The 23,519-nt window shown below is 38.6% G+C and overlaps 1 protein-coding gene across 2 annotated transcripts in view; it reads right to left on the minus strand.

Moving 5' to 3' along the window:
- VIRMA (vir like m6A methyltransferase associated) overlaps window positions 1-23,519 on the minus strand; it is a 41,529-nt gene that overhangs the window by 7,222 nt on the left and 10,788 nt on the right. For both annotated transcript variants that reach the window (XM_020785351.3, XM_078393597.1), the window contains 14 exons: window positions 22,708-22,876; window positions 22,140-22,262; window positions 20,326-20,634; window positions 17,671-18,808; window positions 15,549-16,040; window positions 13,493-13,647; window positions 10,678-10,760; window positions 9,394-9,487; window positions 8,502-9,046; window positions 6,580-6,815; window positions 5,194-5,446; window positions 3,851-4,068; window positions 2,518-2,650; window positions 1,889-2,041 (listed from right to left, as the gene is read on the minus strand). In XM_020785351.3, the coding sequence (XP_020641010.3) occupies window positions 1,889-2,041; window positions 2,518-2,650; window positions 3,851-4,068; window positions 5,194-5,446; window positions 6,580-6,815; window positions 8,502-9,046; window positions 9,394-9,487; window positions 10,678-10,760; window positions 13,493-13,647; window positions 15,549-16,040; window positions 17,671-18,808; window positions 20,326-20,634; window positions 22,140-22,262; window positions 22,708-22,876 (4,101 nt within the window). The remainder of the gene's footprint in view (window positions 1-1,888; window positions 2,042-2,517; window positions 2,651-3,850; window positions 4,069-5,193; window positions 5,447-6,579; window positions 6,816-8,501; window positions 9,047-9,393; window positions 9,488-10,677; window positions 10,761-13,492; window positions 13,648-15,548; window positions 16,041-17,670; window positions 18,809-20,325; window positions 20,635-22,139; window positions 22,263-22,707; window positions 22,877-23,519) is intronic.

Below are 23,519 nucleotides of genomic sequence, written 5' to 3' on the forward strand. Positions count from 1 at the left end.
GCTTCTGCTGCTAAAAACGAATACAATATATAAATGTCAACTCATTATATAAGTCACACACCAGACCTGTCATTCACTAATTACATCATTCATTTGTGCGAAAATTCACAAAGTTCTTATAGCATAAATCTTTCTGGACTAAAGTCCATTTCAGGAGATGCACAAAGTATTATCCCAAGGATGTTAACATACAAGGAGATAGGGAAAAAGCTATAAAAGTGAGGCTGAATAGACACGCAACAATCAAAATCCTCTTGCAGATGTCCAGCTTGCAAGAAATCCACTTCACTGCATGTAAGCTAGGGGAGCCAAAGAAAAGAAGGAAATCTTCAGCTACCTAAAATAGCTACTGTTGGATGACGTTGCCAGGAGAGGGAGATTTTTAATAATTAAAGACCTCTTTTTGTCCCACAATTCCTACAATTTCAGCAAACTGGAATAGATTACTCATGAGTTGGACAAGCTATGGGACAGAAGAAGGAAGTCTTAAATTACTGCAACTCTCCCCTACTGATGACATCGCCACCCTTAGACAGCCATACCTTGTGTAATGTTGGTCAAGAGAATAAATATAGCCTAATAATTGTATATAAAAGATTAAAAAAATCTGTGCAATATAAACACAGTGAGCATTCAGAATAGCCATCACTACTAATAAAAATTAGGATGATTTCATTACTACCATATACTACTGTTCTGAATTGTCACTGACATTTTCCCATATTATTTCTTATTTTCTGTATACCATTTTGTGTGTACGTGCATCTATACACATTCCTCACTAATGAATTGAGTTTGTATTTCCCTACAGTTTATTTCAGATTAAGTTCATAAAAGCTTTTACCATTATAAATCTGTAAGGTACTACAAGAATGCATATCACTCTAAGCACATGATAGAAGGATTAGATTTAAATTAGTTTTAGGGAATAACACTTTCCCCATATAAATTGGTGCCACTGAAACTTATGACAGTATGAGGCAAAGTTAAAGGACCAAGAGTTTTTTAAGAGAGGCTGTGTTAGAGAAATCAGATGGGTTCCATTACTGCTGAGCTTCCAATGGGCGACTAAAACTCTGCTGTTTGAAAATGTCTTTGGTCTCTAAAATTTTCTGTTTAACAACTGGCCTTTAAATAATGTTTGACATCTGTTCTTAAACACTTTGAATCTATTTTTCAACATTTTAAGTTTGATTTTAATGTTTTCAATCTGTTCTTGATTATATTCATCTACAGCAGGCAGAAAGGCAATAAATATTTTAAATAAATAATTAAAAGATTGCTCTTTGCAGTGTGGAGCTACAACATAACATCAAGAGCTCTAAGTTATGCAAGAAACTGATAAACTCATAGAACTGCTTCACACAAGATAAACCACGTAGACTGTGGCAACATATCAAGAACTCGCATGCAGTATAAGCTTTGTTCCTCAGGACACTGTTGGTCCACAACTCCCATCACCTTTCAACCCCTGGCCATGCTGGCTAGGACTAACGGCAGTAAGCTACACACTCTTTGCTCCTTTTTTATACATATGAAAAACTAGATGCATGCATCTTGCCCACCTGGTTTGCACAACTCTTTTTGCAAGAGGTGGACAGCAAATGACACATACATACAAGCCAGTTACAACACCGCTTTGGACTGTGGAGGACTAGGTCCACTGGACCATTCCCTTTCAACAGGGGTTGTCTCACCTTATCAAGTACAGTCAAGAGGGTTTAAAACATTTTGAAAGCATGTGCTTCAAGGAACAAAGTGTCTGGTCCAACAAAAGGAGTTTATTTCTCCCATCACCCTTAGGAATTTGTATCTTCACAGCAACATATGCACAACATCCAGGAATTAAGGTACTTTGGAAATCAATATACTAATAAAACCGCATTACCAAAACTAGCTTCTCCAGTTCAAGGAGCAGGTTTTCAGGCATTTCTTCTTTGTTTTGTAACTGCTGTTTTAATTCTGCAGTAGTAAGACCCAATGTTCTAGTTGGATGGGCTCCATCTACTTCTGCAAGGCTTCCATCATCTCCACAACAGCCCTAAGAAAATTTAAAAGCTAAACGTCTGAGAAAGTTTTGCAAAGTTAATAAGAAACACAATAGCCAAATGTTGCTGGCATATGTCAATGACCAAATTTCTTTGACAAACATACATAATGCTTAAAGAAAAACCTCTATGAAATGTAACAAGTAACTTTATATATAATTTGCTTTCACTGAAAAGACACATGCCTGCTCTGCTCTTTAAGATGGTACACTCACATCTATTTCTGAAAGCTGGACTAAATGTGTGGTGTAAATTCTCTTACATAAGATAGTCACAAGCATCAGTGCCAACAGAACTTTTGAGCCATTCCTGACACCTTTAGAGCCATCATCAAATAAGGATACTGTAGCTGTGTTATTTAAAGGAAAATACAGATATCTCATGTGTACCTTATCAATGTCCAAATGCAGGCCAAGACAACTGAATGCCAGCAAGGCTTCTGCAAAATGCTCGGGATACACTTACTTACCAGTGTGTCAGAATTTAGTATCTGTCTCGTGAAATCCAGAAAAGAAGAAGCAAGTTCTCCAGTGTCCTTACTAAAGCTGTTTACTACTCTCTTCAGTACGGTTTGCAGAGCACCACTGTGTTTCCTCAGAGAGCTGTTGTTTTTCCAAAGAGAAATATATAACATGTCAGAGCTACAGATTCTTGTCTTTTTGCATTTGCATTTGGAAATTTCTACCCATCAAAGAACTAAACTACAGATAACGTTCTATCATGTGACAATCACTCCACAGAATGTATTTATCAAAAATTGTGATCTTTTGCTCCTTCAGGAGCAATGTTTTTTCACTTCTATACCCTTGAGTGGGTCCCTGGCTTGTGTAAAATAAAACGGAAGAGAAGCTGCCTATATGGGTGCTCCCTATTTGACTTTTTTTTATTGGCCAGGATGCCCTTCGAGGGCTGGGAGAACAAAATTGGCTCACCAGTTCCCTTAGCTTGCCTAGCCCTGCTGTAACTAAACAAGCCTCTTGTGATCAATCAAGATTTCTTTTACTCCACCAGAAGCCATAATTTTAACTCCACATTAAAAAAATCCTTCACAATCAAATTTCAGAAATAAGACTTCATACACTAAGAGCTTTACTGAGCTGAGCAATTAATACTTAAACTATTTCTTGTCAGAACTGTGAAAGTATTGTGTTACTACCACCCATACCTAGGAATCTGAAACATCTTTCTAACCCTCCATTTATCAATTCATCATTTCAACTCATAGACCATCTCATAGTGCAAAGAACTCTCTTAGTGATCCACAGCATAAGCGTACAAACAAATAATACAGTGCAATATAAAGATACATATCATCCAACAATAAAAATCAATAAATAAAACCAGTGAACTAGCTAAACCTATCTTTAGATAAACAATTTAAAAAGACATGAGACATCACAGGCAACGAGCACTAATAAAAACTTGCTTTAAGCAATTCTGTTTTAACTGATTTCTTAAAAACTGTGAGGGAAAGCACCTGGAAGTTTATTCCAGTGTGAGCCCACAACTGAAAAAGCCACCGGCTGGTTCCTGTTGTTCACTCTTTTGCCTCCCTTTGGTGTTATCGTTTTTAACATCCTGGACTGTGAAGAGCAAGTGGGACGGATTGCTGTTTCGTAGGAGAGACGTTCTGACAGGTATCAAGATCCTAAGCTGTTTAGGGCTAGGCTACAGCTACCACAATTCCAACCCTAGACCTTTCCTTGACCGATTCAATTACCTGCTTTTACTGAAAATGACTGGCTAGCTGCATAACGCACAAACATACGTTTAGAAATATTCTGGCCAGAAAAAAGTTGTACCTCTTCAGGTGATAGAATCCATAGTCATGTTCTGTAAGGAACATCATGGTCCTGATGCATGTCAGTAAACAGCTATAACTGCCCTCCGCATTTGCAAGTGTTTCCACCAGACAGTCACAGATGGAAGCCACAAGTTCCTTGCCGGGCAGGGAATTGGAAAGCTGCTCCAATTCTGAAAGAGTGGACTCTGAAGAACTGGGCAAGATCAATGCAATGTCCTGCAAAAAGAATCCACAAAATTACTGAAAGCAGGAACACCTTAGTATACGATATTGTTATGGCAAAAGAGATCATTGTGAGGAGTCAAAAGAACTTTGTGAAAGCTTATATTAGCCTAGCACAATGTAGGTATGTGTTTAGCAGATCACTGTGGTATACTACAATGAGTTAGAGATTTTCCCATATTTACAATGGTATTTGCCATGAAACACGTAAAGCTGCTGTCATCACATATTAATTCAAAGCCCAACATAGTTCTTTGGATCCTGGGCAACCACTTTATGAAGTAATATACTTTTCAATGTATGGTGTTTTAAAGTGACATTTACTTTTTAAAAATTCAATTATCTTTGCAGAAAATGCAAAAAAAAGTGCAATAATATAATGCAGTTGCCTGTGTAAAACATAACATGAAGAGAACTATTTCTGGATACTGCTACCACACAGCTATATTAAGACAGCCATCGTGCCACAAAGCCTGTGTATTTGGCTTTCCACTGGGACCACATAATCAACCTTCAAGATCATCTTGGTAAGTCAGATAGGTTTTTTCTATACAAACAGGAGCCATAAAGCAACATAGGCACAACATGTGAAGGCAGTGTTACTACTGAAAAAGCTCAACCAAACCTAATGGAAAAAATTATATATGGATGTCCAGTGTCCATGAAGCGAGCAATTTATTCCATGAATGAAGAGATCTCAAGTCCCTGAGTCAGACTTGCTTTATTTGGGTGCCTACAATTCACTCTACTGATCTGTTCACAGTTTTACTCAATCCAGGAACAATATCACCTGGATAAGAAGAGTTAACAAGAACACTGGCACCTCTAAGTCTATGGGATGTGGGAGAAAACACTCTCTAAAGAAAGACCAAAAACAAAAAACAAAACAGACAGAATGTAAGCTCTGTAATTGAATGCATTGCCAGGACACTGAAACTGATTCAGTATTTGGCACCCGTCTTCTCCAAGTCACAGAAGTATTTATTCCATTCCATCATTATCTACAAATGTGTAAGAGCGTACTTATGTATCTATCTGGGTGCCTAATTTTAAGTATAACATGCACAACATTTTTTAAAAAGAAATTAAAGAGTTCTTCGGATTTTCTGTTTAAAATACCTGATCGCAGAGAGACTGTAAAAGAGATGCTACATATTCAGCACACTGTTGATGAATAACATTGTCCCCTGCAAGTCGCATTAGAGACAAAAGCTCTGGGAAAACTTCAGCATACTTTTCGTCGCCTTTAGCAGTTCCATTAATCAGGTGCAGAATAGCCAATTTACAAGCCTTGTGTGAAGCCAAAGCATCAAGTAAAGCAAGTAGACGGGTAGTCTGGCCAGTGTACTGCTTCTCTTTATCTTCTGGATTGCTAAAATTGTATTGGAAAAAAAAACGCAAGACAAGAATATAAAAAACACAAGCTCCATTTTTAAAAAATCCAATTTTACATATTATGAATTTATACAAGAAGACAACTTCTAAGGGATTGCCTGTAATCAAAATTATATATCCAATAAATAAATAGAAAAAGCAAAAAAAAAAAGTTTGTCCCAGTTTGTAAAGGCAGCAGCACTTCCTGTCCCCCACCTCCTTTGGCTCAAACAGCCACTCACCAGACCCAAGTTCCTGGCTTCCAGCACCACAACTGATCTTCCAGTATTGGCTTCAGCTCAGTCTTGGCTGATCTCCTGCTCAGACAAAATGGCACGGCAGAGCAGAGAAGTCTGTGCTCTTCCTCATGACTGGGAGATGAGCCAAGGAGGTGGAAAAAGCAAGCACGCTGGGCCTGGTGAGTGGCTAGATTGGCTGAGGAGGCAGGCAAGGGAAGCAGCATCACCTTTGCCCATCTCGACTACAAACACACTAAAAGTCATGAATGGCCTTCCGTAGGATGTTTGACTTCATATACCAATGCCAAAAGTTATTGCTACAAATACATCAAAAACTCTTGTTAAAATTATGCCAGTACTAACTAAATGAGAACCGCCACAGCGTCCACAAATTACTTTACCATGAGCTTCACATACATCACTGTGCAATTAATTGCAAGGAAAGATAGCATAAGCACTAGTGGCTTTGTCTAGGGACCATAAGCCAATTAGCTTGAGAAATAGTGAAAAGAACAGCTATGCTTCAAACAGTTCTCAGAACATTTGCCTTTTTCAAAAGCAACCTAGAACATCTGCCCCTTTCATGCCATAGCTTTGCCAGTCTATGAGCAACATGCCGTAGTCCTGTGCCTCTCCCATGGAAGAATACCATCACCCACCTCTATCTCCCAGGATGTCACCAGAAGCTAGAGCAAAAACCAATCAGAGGGAGAAATACAAGGCCCTGGCCTGCTCATGCTCAAAAGAACAAGTGGTGCATATAGCACATTTCCCACCATCAACATACAGGAGCTCTCCAGTCTGCCTTCTATCAGAGCAGGCCTGATTGTGGCTAACGGAATCGATTTGGCTACTGCTTAAAGGAATTTCTGGACACAATATTGAACCATACCTTTGCAGGTCTTCAACAAGCAGATCCAGAACTGTCCTCATAATAAGGAGAGCAGTTGGTGAGGCCAAATCACACAGCTGAACACAAATGCGCCTCAACATGTGCTGAATAGGCTGACAGGTGGAGCCAGAAAAGGACCGTACTATTTCTTGCAACAGTTTTGCTTGAACATGAAGATGCATGCTCCATAGCTTCCTAGTATTAAGAGCCACGGCTATGTCATGCGGTTCAATAACCTACCAGAAAAATAAAATAGTTAGTGCCAATGCCACATTCATGACATGCTCCATGGACGAAAGCTGCACCATCACAAAGGACCTAAGCTGGCTAGCATAATTAAAAACACGATATTAAAAGGCTAGAAACAATAATTATTCAAATACTAAAGAAGAATTAATACAATATAAAAATGTTAGATAAATGCATTAAAACAGACTTAGAAGCAACAAAATATTTAAAAAATCTTGTCTATTGTTTCCTAGATAGTGAGTCACTAAGGGGGGGGGGGGGAGGAAGCCTGCCTGAAAAGAAAGGTCTTCACCTGTTTGCAGTCAAAACATATTCAAAACTCCCAGCAGAGCCGCTTTCCCACTGCAACAGTGAAAGTAGTATATGAACCACACTGACACTTTTTTGCCTAGTGGCCCAATAGGTATTATTCCTTTTTAATCTCTTACATCTTGCCAACTTGTGAGGAACAGAAAAAATGGGGCATGGTATACAAATGACCAGAAACTGTGGCGTGCCTAGTTTTCCTTTTTATTACCTGCAAAAATGATGAGCTGCAGTTGTGGAGCAGTTCCACTCTAGCATTTTTTATTTGATTCGCCAACCCCTTCACCAAAGAACCATCGCTTTTGCCAGATGAAAATCTGGCCTGGAACACAACTGCCAGCACTGTCACCAAATCCAAGACATAAAGCTAAACCCCAAATCCAATCACAGTTTGCTTTTACAGCAATGATTTCCAACTTTTTTTGAGCTGCAACTCCCTTTTATTATTTATTTATTTATTTATTTATTTATTTATTTATTTATTTATTTATTTATTTATTTATTTATTTATTTATTTATTTATGTTATATGCCGCCCACACTACCCGAAGGTCTCTGGGCGGCTTACAGCATTTAAAATACAATAAAAAGGCAAAATAAAAGAGCAAAATAATTAAAAATTATAGCCTAGTAACCTGTGACACACACACACACAAACACAAACATGCATGAAAAAGCATTTTAATGCTCGTATCATCTCAGAAAGTAGAGTCTTCTTTCTCCCCCAAAGGGTCTATTTCTCATAATACACATACACACTAATGTTAATATCCTGCTTGGAAGTCAAGAAATAAATTATTTAACAAGGGCTACAACCCATAACCCCTCAGAAAACTCTGCAACCCTCTTGAGAGTCATGTTCCCCAGGTTGGAAAACACTGCTCTACAGCAATGAAGTGTGGCCTCTATATCTGAATAAATGAACTAATGGCAATAATACAACAAACATGGAATTTCAGGTCAGGAAGGAAATGGCTTTAAATAACACATTCTGTGAATAGGTGTCTTATCCAGAATTGCAGAATAGCTCCATGGTTTAGGTATCTGGCTGCGGCTCTGCCATTCTACAGAGGCTGGATTCCAAAAACCTTTGTGGTCCCTTCCAGCTATGCTGTTTTAAGATAGTGATGATGATGATTATACAGATAGGCAGTTGGCAAGAGAAATATTTTAGACAGAGTAAATTAGCTAACTAGTGACAAAAAATGAGTCTTGCAATATACCAAACTGACAGATATTACACAGATCCTTACCTATCATTTCTGAAGGGCTCACCCCCTTCATCTCAATATTTTCATTTCTATGTTTTGAAACTATTCTCAGTTTATGCTATTCTTATCTTTTAAGCCTGTTCTTTGTACTACATACCTGCGTGGTTTGCATGGGCAGAGGAAGTGGCAGCAATTCAGAAAGCAGTATAAGACCAGAGAAAAATCCTTCGGGAATTCTCAGAACAGAAGTAAGAACCTCTTTTAGCATGAGCGACCAAGTATTATTGGCCAGAGTTTCTTCTGAGATGGTCAGCTTTTCATTGACACCTTGAGTGAAAGTCAACAAAATATCAATAATATCATTCTGGATTTTCTGTTCATCACTGTCTAAACGTCCCGAGAGGGGAATAGAACACAACAGCATGTGTAAGGAAATAAGTGCTGAAGGAACACGCATATCTTTGAATTCAAAGGATCCTCCCCGTAGGAGTTCAGTTAACATGGTTTTCAGAAGAGTAAGAGTACATCGGGCCATAGAGATTGTAGTGACTCTATGAAGAGTAGTTCCCATGTTGACATGGAGCCTCCAGGGCTGAATAAGGACACTATTCAGCTTCTGCAGAACTCGGATAAAAGTGTCCATTCCTTCAGAAGAGAAGAGTTGAATAACTGCAAGGTTCCACTTAAGATCTTTCTGCTGACCTGTAGGAAAATGGGAGGAACACAATTTCTTCACATTTGATCTTATTCTCCATTATTAAGAAATAAAGACTGGACACAGTTTTGCCTTTCTATGAGAATACTACCTTAGCCACCGAGCATGCACAATTTAAAGTTGTACAAAATGTTGTACTGGAGAGAAAATCACTTCACTTTACACAGTGGAGTAACTCAGAACTAATTTTTATTTATTTATTTATTTTACTCATTACTCTAATGTCACCAATTACAATGGTTTGGGGAAAAATACATTTTAGAATCTCTTTAATAAGTGTGAATAAATTTAAAATAGTTGGAGAAATAACTAAGAAGAAAAACAAGGTTTATACCTTCAACAGGTGGTGGAGGACATGCAATATGGCACAGGACACGAAGTGCAGTAGGAAGACCAACTCCTTCCTGGGTCATCAAGCTATCAATATTCTTTTTAAAAGAATGTGTTATGAAAAATTAATATATACAATACAGCTAATGATATAAAACAGATCTATTTAACTTCTGTGGAACCATGGGTATCTTGAGTGTTCCACCTTTCCCCCTCAAGGACATCATGATCTACTAAACTGTTTTAGATTTTAAGAACAATGCACACTCAACATGTCACATCTAAGTCATAATTTGATTATTATAAACATTGATAAAGAATTTCCTTTCACATTCATATCACTTCCTATAATTTCTAACCATTCTTCTTCCAAGAAAGTGAGGCAAGACACACTACAATTCTCTGCCATGGCCTCCTGCCTGCCCTTTAAGTCTAGTGCAGGAATCTCCAAACTATGGCCCACAGGCCACATCCGGCCCACTTCGCCTTTTATCCAGCCCAGTGAACACTGCGGGCCCAAGTCCCTTCCCTTTAGCCAGGGCGTGCCAGTGGGCATTGAAAATGTGGAACATATACAATGTGGCCCTCATGCTAAAAGTTTGGAGACCCCTGGTCTAGCACATCATAATATAGTGTGATACAAAGATTGTAAGCTGTTACCATTACTTTAAAACATACATTCTGAGGACAAAGTAGCTGCAACAATGTTCATATAACAATCTCATGAATACCTGAGTAAACAGCAACGGGAGAGATTGGACTGAGGCCATAGGAGTGCAGAGCTTAGCCTTTCAACACTGCTGTGGTTCCAATTTGGGGAGGAAGAGGGACTGATATATGGTCCCAAACTAGATTTCTCTTCCCTCCACATGACTATTCATTTTACAAAAATTCATACAATTAGGAATGGAATGAAACACGACCACATCCAATCTGGCTCCTACAGAACATTGTTTGAAATGGAATCAAATACATTTGTTGTTTTAGAATAAGATATCACATTTTCAAAACCTGTTTTATAATTAAGGTTGCATTAAATTTCAACAAACTACTAAAAATCTTCTAACTGAGGACCCAGTCACAATTAAAAAAAATCCTGAACAAAGAATACATAGTAGTCTTTATGTTATCCTGTGCACTAAAACTGTGATGAAACAAAAATCCTTAAAAAGTACTTCAGAAATTGTTGTATGTTCCTTACAAGAATGAGAAGAACTGAAAAAACCTCTATGCAGATATTTTAGGAAAATGCAGCTACTTCTTTTTTTCTTTTTCTTTTTTTACTGACCTGTTTGATATATTCAATGAGACTGGGGATACAATTAATTTCAAAGCGGATGGTTTTCAAAGGTTCCAGCCATTTGCCAAGTTCTATATATATATAAAATACAATTTGATTAATGATGTTTTTAAGTAGCACTACATATTCAAACACTGTGACATGCATAAATTACAAGCCTTTTAGGTACATCTGGGTTCAGCAAGAGCAGCTTTAAGATCCAATGAACTGAAGAGCTAAACTTATATTTCAGTTTGCTCAACAACTTTTCTTTACAATCATGCTAGATTTCAGATTATTTCTTTACCAGTCTAAGAACAAGAATGTTGCTGATCATCTATTTCTTGTCAAAAGAGTTTCCTTATGATAAAGAAATGTTTTCACAAATAAATGAAGTTAGACACATTTCTCCCCTAAAAAGTCTTCTATTCAGATATTGAAAAAAATAAACTAAGGTCTAATATAAGAGACAATTTATATGCCTATTTGTTTGGGAATAACCCCACTAATTCAAATTCATCTTATTCCCAAATACACTAAACTATAGCCTTAGTTATTAAGAATCTTAAGGATCTGGGGAGGGTTTCTTTTTAAATATTAGACTCATCTTAATGCAAAAATGAACAAAAATGTATAAAATGTCATAATCCAAGAGAAACAGGTGGTAGAATCAGAAGAAAGTAATTTTGCAAAACACAATGGAAACATTCCAACTCTTGAATATTCCACATCAAAACCAATCTTAAATATCTACGCCTTCTGCATACTGTACATGTTCTTAAATAAGAGATAGGTACTGTACTTATCTGTGATTTTTGTTTAATTGTTTACAAATGTACTTTGTTTGGTAGAGGGTACTGTAGATTGACAGCATCCTAAAAAGCAGAGACATCACCTTGCCAATGAAAGTCCGCATAGTCAAAGCTATGGTTTTTCCTGTAGTGATGTATGGAAGTGACAGCTGGACCATAAAGAAAGCTGACTGCCAAAGAATTGATGCTTTTGAATTGTGGTGTTGGAGGAGGCTCTTGAGAGTCCCCTGGACTGCAAGGAGAACTAACCTATCCATTCTAAAGAAAGTCAACCCAGAGTGCTCACTGGAAGGACAGATCCTGAAGCTGAGGCTCCAATACTTTGGCCATCTCATGAGAAGAGAAGACTCCTTGGAAAAGACCTTATGTTAGGAAAGTGTGAAGGCAAGAGGAGAAGGGGACGACAGAGGATGAGATGGTTGGACAATGTCATCGAAGCTACCAGAATGAATTTGACACAACTCTGGGAGGCAGTGGAAGATAGGAGGGCCTGGCGTGCTCTGGTCTATGGGGTCACGAAGAGTTGGACATGACTAAACGACTAAACGACGACTGTAGATTGTGGTATTCAGGATTTGAATTAGCAACCTGAATGATGCACTTACCCTAGCCCCTTCACTGCCTGCTTTTGGGTGGTCTTCAAAGGTAATTTTATTTAGGCAGACATTTTTTTCTATTTAGGCAGGCATTTTTTTTCTATTTAGGCACTGAGGTTTTTAGAATCTCATTATTGTAATGAATTCAGTTGTTTTAAAAGCAGTATCTTTCAGGTTACAGACTCAAGTCCTGCATACCAGAATCAACAGTGCCCTTTCCCAGTTAAAGAGGTACCTTATTTTTTCTGTATTTTTGTTGTTATGTATGTGGGTTTTTTTGGTGTATTTTTTGTATAAAATAAAATTAATTATCTAAAAAAAAATGATGGCATGACATAAAGGGGAGTCTGAAAGTAGAACAAAGTTTTTGGGGACAGGGACAGGAGAAAGGATGGAGCTTATTTGGTCTGAGGCTTCTGGAAGCTTTAAAAGTATATTATAAAGCAGTCCGTATGAATAAAGGGGACTCCTGTTTTGAACCTTGAAACGGGCTTGAGAAATTTCAACGGCTTTAATTTTGGAAATACACTTTCTGTTACATCCAACATTACTCTTCTGCCAACAGAACAGAAACCATTGGCAGAAGCAGTCCTTCCTCCCCTCTTCATCTCCTCCCCAAATGCACACAACTCTGCTTAAGAACAGTGAGCTGGATCCAGACTGAGCCAGGCTTAGACCTTACCCATTAGTAGCAACGAGGCTTAGATCAGTCATCTCCAACTGGAGTCCTAAAGATATTATTACAGATATTAACAAAACCGCTCTAAGTATGACTACACCTGGGTTCAACTCCTTGTTCTTTATACTGGTCAGGATTCATAGAACTATTTTAGATGCATGCACAAGAGAAGTTTCTTTTTCTTCTTCTTTTTTAGCTGTAGGCTTTTTAATAACAGAATCCCAAATCATATCACAAACTTTTTTTCCATGGATCGTTCATTTTGTCAGGTCCACTCAAAATCTAATTACTTTTCCACCTAGGTGGGCAGAGTGAGAGAGGAGATAGTTGCTCAAGAAACAGAAGCACAAACAGCCTTTGTCAATGTAGAAGTCTATGCAAAGTTATCTGACCTCAGTCACTATATTTTAAAGTTATGTGCCTATGACAGGGGAGCAGGGGACTAATGAGCTGTAGGACTCAAGCACTGCCTCCTTTAAAATCTTATTTGCTACAATTATCAAATGATTCCCACCAATGAATGAGTGGAAGGTTACACCAAAAAGGGAGCTTTTTCTTTTAAATGTTCTCTACAAATAGAGAGCAGGCAGCATAATGATTCAGCCTAATCTCTTTATAAAAAAAGAAATCAGATAACATATATTATCAAAATCCAGATCATCAGAATATCCTTATAACAGACACTAGAAAACGTCTCCTGAACTGTTTCAACTACTGCCCAATAAAGCCATACAGACCTTGCAACTTAGTGTTGTTTTCATCAGCTTTGCAAAGCTTCAACAAGGGCGCCGCATACTGCTCAAGCATTTGTACGTCACTGGAGGACTGGACCACCAGCAGAACAAGGATGCAGGCATAATTATAGGCAACTGACTTCTTTGACTTGGAATCACTAAAAGAAAGAGATTTCTCCCTTTAAATTGAGATGGATTAGACATTTGCATCCTCCACTTAGAGAACATTTCATATTTTGGTTTACATGATTATTTTGCACAGAAAAGAAAACAGTTGGAAGACATGCTGTCCCCAAGATCTCTCATCTCGGGATACAGAATTCTCACTTCTGATAATCGGAACTCAGCAAGAAAAATGAATTACATTGGTAAACATCAAGCAACACCGAACAGGAGAGAGAAAGAACAGCCCTGCTCCGAGGTCAGGGTGCAGATCTTGTAAGGTCTGCCTCAGACCAACACTCATCTAATACAAATTATCATAATATATATGACTATTCTCTATAAAGCCCATTAATGTAGCTTTAATCTAAAACAGGGTAGAAACCCTGTGACCCTCCAACTCCCAGCCAGGCTCAGCCAGCATAACCAATGGTCAGAGATGATGAGATCTGCAGCCCAACAGCATCGGTAGAGATTCAGGTCCCATAATGCTACTCTACAACATATTCTGGAGCAACAACATAGTTTTTAGGGCTACTCATCAAAAACATATTCTACATCCACATGTTTCTTAGTATATATTTTACTGAAATTATTTAATACGAAAGGGGGAGATATGTTTCCAACAATGCATTTCAATGGGCTTTTTAATTTCACTTTACGATGTTTTCGCTCTACAGTGATTTCGCTGGAACGAATTAACGTCATCAAGCGAGGCACCACTGTAGGTGCAAGGACAAGGAAAGTAGTATTTCTGCACAATATATTCAAATTCATGAAATAAAGGAAAGGGAAACTGTGAGGTTTGCATTTCTTGTTCTTCTCTATTTATATTGTATGCAAAACAGATCATCTGTTTGCCTCTGCGACAATTCAGAATATTTCCGCAGTGATGAAAACACAAAATTTCATGAGATAAGAGGAAGGGGAAACATAAAGAGGTTCTTTTATTCTGTGTTTTACTTGCGTTTTTAATATTGCTCTTATTATGAGTTGTAATCAATGTTTTTTTAAGCTGAGCACGCACGGACGCACATTTGCCCAAAACTCCACCCACTCCTGCGCACACAGAGTTAGGCTCCTGCGCAGTAAGACAGAAACTTTGAGGGAACACTGGTTGTCATATATCTGTTTAATGCTTTTTAAATATTGTAATTATTTATTTAGCTTCTAACTTTATTTCTTTTAATACTGGATCCTTTAAGAAAAAGGCAGCATATTTTAAATTAAATTAAATTAAATTAAATGAATGAATGAATGAATGAATGAATGAATGAATGAATGAATAAATAAATAAATAAATAAATAAATAAATAAATAAATAAATAAATAAATAAATAAATAAATAAATAAATAAATAAATAAATAATGCTCTTCCTGCTGCCCTGGGTCCTCATTGTAATGTTCAAATCCACACGCAAATTTCAATTTTAAAATGCCTAGCTTAATTCTTCACTATTCTTTCACATCACCAGTAATTTTATTTCTCAGATGAAAGATCGCACATTCACGCAATGCAGAGCTATGATTTTCCTGCCCTCTCATAGCCAAGATGTCTACTTCCAGGCTTCCATCTCCTTCTTCCACAAGACAAGTGGAAGGGGGAGATGCTGCTGAAGGATTTCTCATCTGCACAGCAGCAGTTGCAGCCAAATCTCTAAGCAAGAATAGGGAGGAACCAAAGGCTATTTTATGGCCGACAGCTATGAATTTCCACCACTCCAAAAGCAGGAGAACCTGGCACAAGGCTTTGAAGGAAAACTGTTGCAAAAAGAAAAGGGAAAGAAAGCCCTAGAAATTAGGATTCTGTACCACAACATGCTCAACTTCCCTATATCCACTAACAAACATCCAATGTAAAGCACAGAACTAATAATAACAGAAAGTAATCCATTACCCTAATGCCTCTTTGGAATAGAACTCCATTAAAGTAATGAGACTCTGAAGATTCTTCTCAAGGCTGAAAACATGAGCAACAGCAGCTCTTCCCACAGGATTAAAAGTGATCAGGTAGAGGTTATGAAGCGTTCCCAAAAGATCTGAATGGTCAGTTTCATCAGTGGCTGTGAAGCGCTGGAAGTGGGAAAAAAGTTCTGAAATGCACTGCAGAGTCTGTGTTGAATGAAGAAGCCACAGGGGAAATGCTTCATCACTCGCACCATCTGTCTGGAGACCGTCCTCTTGATCGGGATCTGAAAATTGGCAAAAGGCTCGCACAAGAAGGTTTGTGGCTTCATACTCCGAGAGGAAGAAAAGGAGACCTTTCTGTGATTGTGCCAAGAATCTCAAGATATCCCTAGCAGACTGAAGTACCCCAGAGTGTACATTTGTTACTGGATTCGACAAGAGCAATGTAATGGATTCCAAGAAATGGTGGCTGTGGAGGTACCTGAAGAAATATATAAGGAATATGAATTATTCTTTTTTGAAAATATAGTACATCAGAAGAATTTCCCCTCTAGTTTGTGAATTTGAACTCACATGCAACAATATAGAAAGTTCCTACAAAAGATTGCAACTCTGTGTTCATTTTACAAGATACTACCATTCTGATTCTAGTAGAGGAGCAAATCCCACAGTTGTAGAGAAGCACTGAACAGCACATGTACAATAGCAACGACAACAACCATCTATTACTGGAATTAGTTTTCCACCTAACTCACTCAGGATTTCTTTCCCCATGTTTTCTTATTTGTAAGGAACAGATTTTAAAAATCGTAAACTTAATTTAAGAGTTGGTGCATTTCCCTGCCGTCAAGTAATCAATGTACCTTATTTAATTTTAAGACTTCTTGCCAACCTAAGGAAACCAACTTCAGATTCTCCTGCAGCTGAAACCACTGATAGAACTGTTCTCATTTCTTACGATCATACTGACAAAAACCCTGCCATAATCTTCCTAGGCATCAAAATAAGGAGTCAGAGGATTTCCAGTAAATAGGGTGGGGACAATTCAATGAGCAATAGGAGAAGGAGACACCAGATTACAGTGGGGTCTCTACTTAAGAACGTCCCTACTTAAGAACAATTCCACTTAAGAACAGCTCCATTTGCTAAATTTTGCTTCTACTTGAGAACAAAAATCCAGATAAGAACAGGAAAAAAAACTTTCCTGCTCTTTTTTTAACCTTAGGTCATCTTAGGTTAAAAAAAAGTTCTCCCCCTAGTGGTAGAGTACGTATTAACCAGCTTTGCATTAGTTCCTATGGGAACTAATGCTTCAATGTACGAACGCACCTCTACATAACAAAAAAACAGCCAGAACGGATTAATTGGTTTTCAGTCCATTGCTTCAAAATTAGCTTCGTCAGAAGTGCTTTTAACACTGTTCCCTGACCTAAGGGGAAAAAAAGAAAAAAAATCCCCCTCTAGTGGTAGAAGGCGGAATAGCAGCTAGTTTCTATGGACGAAAAAGAGCAGATACGGATTAAATGGTTTTCAATGCATTCCTATGGGAAATGCAGATTCTACATAAGAACTTTTCCACTTGAGAACCACCTTCCAATACGGATTAAGTTCTTAAGTAGAGACCCCACTGTACATCACTAGATCAGAGCATATGATCTAGATAGGGATGTGCTGCATTCAGATTTCTGGATTCCAAACTCTCACAAATTCTCCAGGCAGAATTCTAGGAGCTCCTGTTCACAGACCCACACCTTCAGACACCTATATTTTTTACCCACCTCAAGTGAGACCTAGAACTTCTATAACCCAATCCAACACGATTACACACTTACCACAGAGACATATAAAACAGAGAAGGAGATAATTTGAAGAAGAGAGAATGAGGCTGAGTAAAAATTATGGGGACACAAAAGGAGACAGAAAGATAGAAATGAAGGAAAGAGACCAGTCTAGGCTGAAACATCATTAATATTAGCCTATAATAACAGTCCTTACTCCACATGATATAATGCATCTACTTGCGTGAAGAAAGAAAGAAAGGAAAGGAAAGGAAAGGAAACCATGACTTGCTTGCTCTACAGGGCATATTAAAATCAACTAAGGCCACATACCTGAACAGGACTGGGAAAGGGTCATCCCTTTCTGCAGGGCCTGTAATACGTGCTGTTGTTGGGAAAGACTTCACGGGGGGCTGGATCATGGTATGAGGTGCAGTCTCCATCAGATGCAAAATTTCATCCAAAAGGTTAATGAGTTTCTCCACTTCACCTTCACTCATACTAGAAGACTCCAAAAGGTTGTCCATGTCCATCGGGACTTCCACGTCATTCTCATAATCCTGGCCTCCAGCATCTGGATCCTGCTCAGGCTCAGAATGATTAGGAAGGGATGGAGGATTTTCTGCTAATTGGTCAGCAAACTTTTTGACCTCAGACAAAATCTCATAGAAATGGCATTTCTGGAGAATGGCAGAGCCTGCAGTGACTACTCTTACTGTCTGATCCAGCAAGATAAGCTCCAGGAGTCTTTGATAACCACTTTTCTCATGGGCTTCTAAGCCACTCCTCAAAAACATTTCCATTCCTTCAGTCATGCTAATAACACTATCCAGAGCTTTGAAAGCATTGAGTTTAAGGGAAGAAGAGACATGATCTGCAAAGAGCAGCTCAAATAAAGAGTTAATTACTCCTGCTTGCAGGAGCCCAGATATTCCTTGTGTTCCACATTCTGCCAGTGAGGAAACAAGTTTTGTCCCAGCTTTCAGTTGCCGGACATTCAAAGCAATCGGCTGTCTCAGGGCTACCTGTAGATTTAAAGACTGCATTGTCCAGTCAACCAGCTGGCTTATATAGTCCTGATTTGTGTCTTTTAACTGCAAGTAGCTTAGTCCTTTGACTATTAAACTTGGAATTTCTTCCAAAGCAGTGACCCACTTTGTATTTCTCTCTTCTTGATACAGTTCAAGCAGTTCAGTCAATTTTATGGAAGTCTCCACTGCTCCCGAGCCTTCCTTTTCTAGATCTTGCTCTCTCATCTTAGCAACTTCCACCTCAAAAGTGGTCTTGTATGGACAGCTGAAGTACAGAAGTGGGCCCAGCTCCCTATCAAAAGGATCATAGGTCACAGGTGGCACTCTGGCTAGATCTTCTGCAGTGTATTCTATGTCAAAGCTTGGATACTTAAAAGTCTCACGCTCCAAGTCTGCAATTCCATCTTCATCACTTGAAATCTGCTCATAACCATCATCACCTGAAATTAAATTTCAAAAAGTCTTCCCTGAATACATTCTTCTACTACTTTCAAACAAGATACAGCTATATGTTGACTGTTATGTCCCACCAAGTCACATCTGACTTACAGCAAATCTATGAGTGACCTCCAAAATGTCATATTAACAACAACCTTTTGTGTTAGCTTCTGACTAGAAAAAATAAAACATCTTTCCAGTAATAAATAATTGTATCATAAGCCTTTTACAGGATCTTTCAACAACAGTTAACAGAGCCCCTACTGAAAAAATTGCAAAAGCATTACATAACTCAAGTCTCTCCACATTTTGTATCCTTTCACCTTCCTTTCATCAATAACTATCCAGATTTTTTCCAAGAGCACAGTCCTATGCATGACTACCTGCAAGCAAGCCTACAGTGAGACTTACTTCCAAGTAAACATGGTCACAATTAGGCTTTGTATGTTCATTGTGACTACCAACGCTCTTTCATGCAAAATAAAAGCTCCCCCCCCCCAAAAAAAATAAACTGAAAAAGATGGGAAATAGGAACAAATGCACCCAAGTGCACATTAATGTTGCTCTTCTAGTCAACCATCTTGACAGCATTATAGGCTAGCAACTAAACAACCTTATCTATAATGACTGAGCAATTATGAAAATAGCATAGGAAGTTATTAAGGCAAGCTACTGGCACCCCAGGTTGCTATTTGTTGCTTGTCTGAACAAACAATTTTATTTTAGCTTAGTTAAAAAGCTAGATATATGTTACTATGCTTAGTGAAACAGTGGAAGAAAATACAATATTTAACACATTTTTAACATAAGACATAAAGAAGTTGAAATACCACAGAGTCTTGAGGACAATGGTTGTGTCTCTCATTACTAAATGGCAGAAACACTAGATAGTTCTCACAGATTTACAATTGACACAGCACTCATAACACAGTGGGATTCGGGAAGCAGTCTTGAGATAGCAATATAATATAATGATTGAAGTAGGAGTAATGGAAGAAAACTTTGAAAGAAAAGTGCTGCCTTAACGGAAATCACATACAACATTTTTAGAGACAAATAAAAAATAACGACACAAATATATTATTGACTGGAAGTGCAAAGTCTATATGCCATTTCCAGCACTGCATAATTCAAGTTGTTTGCAAGTAAATCTCATGATCCTTTCCCCAATTTCACAGTGAACACTTTCATAGCATGTTTCAAAAACTATTCTCTATTGCCCATTTCAATGCTTGGATTTCCAGAAGTTGCTTCCAAAGTTCCACAGCCTCAGAACCTGTTCAAAGACACAGGCTCATGATTCACTCACCACTGCCATCAAGTGACATATACAATAAATGGATATCGCAGATTAAGCAATAGAGAAGCTTCACACATTCCCACGCCACATTCAAAACAATACTTTCCCAAGTATAGACAGTTCACATGTCTGTACTGGAAGAGTCTAAGAAACACTGATTAGAGCATGGTACATATATGCATGTTTGAAGAAGCCCACAGAAATTCAGTACTTGCTTACCTTCAACTTCCTCCTCTTCATCACCGTCTTCTTCATCATCATCTTCATCACCATCCTCTACATCATCTTCTTCATCCTCCTCCTCTTCTTCTGGAATACTCTCCGTTTGGCCATCTTCATCCTCTTCTTCCTCTTCCTCCTCCTCCACGTCCACTCCATCTTCATCATCTTCTACTTCTTCTGGCTGATCTTCTTCTACTTCTGCTTCATCAGAATAAGGCCCCTCTTGATGCACAGATGTCCGATCAGGAGAAATGGGCTCAAAGTAATCTTCTCTGTGATCAACATCATCATCTTTTTCTCCAACCACTGAAATGAGTGGCATTATCAAGAAAGCAACATAATAAAAAATGGGGGCAGACGCTGTTCATTTCAGAAACAAATACAAAGAAAGCCATCTGCAATGAAAGTACTGCAACTATGTGATTTAATTTAAGAGAAATTTGTGGATTTACACACCACTTAACTCTTCCTCCAGATGCTAATATGTCTTTTAGAGATTGAGACTTCAGTATGGGTACTGAATTTTTGAACTCAGACATATCACTCTCATAACTCAACCCCAGTCCTGAAGGTAAAGGAACCTAGGCACTTCCATAAATTGCTGCTTTAGTCTAAACAGTGTCATAGCTGTCATCTCAGTGGGCTAAACAGATGTCTGCCAATTCTTCTCTACAGAATAGACGGGGCAGGAGAAGGGATGCATGACACTGAGTCACCAGCTACAAATGTCACTTCTCGGTGGCAATTCAATCATGGTTCATAAGGCTAATATCCATGAAGTGCTAGGATGATGCAACTCCCTGGCAGAAGAATTCAAGAGACATATAGTTCCTCTCTGCCTGCCAACAACACTACAAGCTCAAGATTCCCAACTTAGCTTCAAAGAATTCATGGATATTAAACCCTGTCTCTCTGAAGTCAGGGTTTAATATAAAGAAAACAGTACTGTACCATGATGGTCACAGTTTTAATCTACTCACTGAATGCCAATGGAACAGAGTTAAGAAAATAGACAATACAATCTCAACACAGTTCACCATAAATATGAATACAGAGATGTTCTCAAATCTAAGATCCAGTGTGCATACTAAGAATGAAAAGCAGAATGTGGCAAGTCAGTGGCTGAACAATGTATCAGAGAGACTGAGCACAGCTCTTTGTTGAGTGTACACTAATGATTCACCACATTCAAACCTGACACTCTGTGAGAGGCACCACATACTTCAGTTCTCATCATACTCCAGATTGTTAAACAGAACAGAAACATGTGGCAAGGACATGAAGATGTTCATAGATGTGGGATACTGTGCTTTTGCATCCACAATTCAAAATGCCAGGAAATGGCCTGATACAGATGCACAATATCATGTCCATGTTGACAGCAGGAAAGATTGCCAACCAAGGCTCCTCATCTCTCAGTTCTGCCTCTCCAAAGCCAAGCGTTCCCCCTTTTCCATGTGCTGTCTCTCCTCCTCCCTCTCCCCACCCAGAACTCACTGCTTCTCAACCACCCATGAAGAGGCACTTCCAGTCCCTCTTGGAACTGGATAAATGGATTACTAATTCAGAATTAAAATGGGAAAAGGTATTCTTTTGTATTTTAATCCTGAATTATAAACCCATCCATCCAACATCACACTACTACAACTAGAGGAAAAAGCACTACATATATCAAAAGAATTCTCGTATCAATGAACATGGGACAATCATCCCAATATTGAAAAACTCCACAGCCACCCCTCAAATGCCCTCAATTTATAGCTCTCTGACAGAGACTGAAAACATGCAAACAGAATTTCTCTCCAAGGTACCTGATACAGGCATTGGCTCATCTTCATCATCATCAGGAGGTGGGGGTCCTGGTGGAGTCCTGGGTCCTCTAGGCTGTGGCCGTGGAGGACTGCCATTGAACTGATCCTCTTTCTCTCCATCAGCTATAAAAATAGTTTTCTTCAAGTGAAAATGACTGTTTATAAATGTTATAAAGAAACAGAATTGCATTGGGGTGTGTGAGACATGGGTTGCTAGACAAATGCTTCCAGCACACACGTGCTATCTTTCAGGAAACTCTTGCATCAGAGAAATGAAAAATCAGGAAGCCGTTGAAGGAGAATTGTTTACGAAAAAGCTCTGATACATACATGCATCACATACATGAATGAGTATACATATCAGGAAGAAATTTTAAAAACCCAACTAAAATAAAAAGTGAGACCCAAACATTTAAAGATAGATGATTCGAATCTGGCCAGAAGAAGAACTGAAATCCAAACATATAAAAATAGATTATCTGGGTAATATGGGGGGAAATTTTGTAATATGAAGATTTCCCTCTGCACACACACAAATTTTCAATCAGGTTAGTTTTGACATGCTCACCAAGTTTTGGGGGTCTTTTCAAAGTCGTTTGCTGCTGAGGAGGAGGAGGTGGAGGAGGAGGAGGAGGAGGAGAGTCCCTGTCATGGCTTATGACTCTATCAACAGAGCCGTAGATTGCCAATGTCAAGCAGTTGTACCAACCTCTCAGAACTAACCCGTCTGTATTGACCTGGTTATTAAAGAAGGCAAAACATCAACCAAACAAAAACACTCCACTGTTCTTAGATCTATGCTATTAGATAGGTAGCAAAATACCACATCTGTACATCTACCACGTTTCCCCGAAAATAAGACAGGGTCTTATATTAATTTTTGCTCCAAAAAAAGCAGTAGGGCTTATTTTCAGGGGATGTGGGTTTTTTTCATGTACAACAATCTACGTTTTTTCAAATACAGTGGTGCCTCGCATAATGGGCACCCCGTTTAACGACGAATCCGCATAGTGACGATGTTCTTGCGATCATTTTTGCGATCGCATAACGATGTTTCCTATGGGAGAAAATCACTTTGCGATGATAGGTAAGCTGTTTCGCTTACCGATTTTCGCATAGCGATATTTTTTCCCCAGCTGATCGGCGGTTCCAAAATGGCCGCTGGGTAAAACAGGGACGGATTTCTCGCTTACCGGGCAGCTAAAATGGCCGCCGTATGGAACATTTTCGCTTAAAAGGTAAGTTTTAAGCCCATAGGAACGCATTGAAGGGGTTTCAATGCATTCCTATGGGTTTTTTAATTTCGCATAGCGACGAATCCGTATAGCGACGATTTTTGCTGCTCTGATTATCAGCGCTATGCGGGGCACCACTGTACAG

The sequence above is a fragment of the Pogona vitticeps genome, chromosome 4 (assembly GCF_051106095.1).
Source record: "Pogona vitticeps strain Pit_001003342236 chromosome 4, PviZW2.1, whole genome shotgun sequence".
NCBI classification, from domain to species: Eukaryota; Metazoa; Chordata; class Lepidosauria; order Squamata; family Agamidae; genus Pogona; species Pogona vitticeps.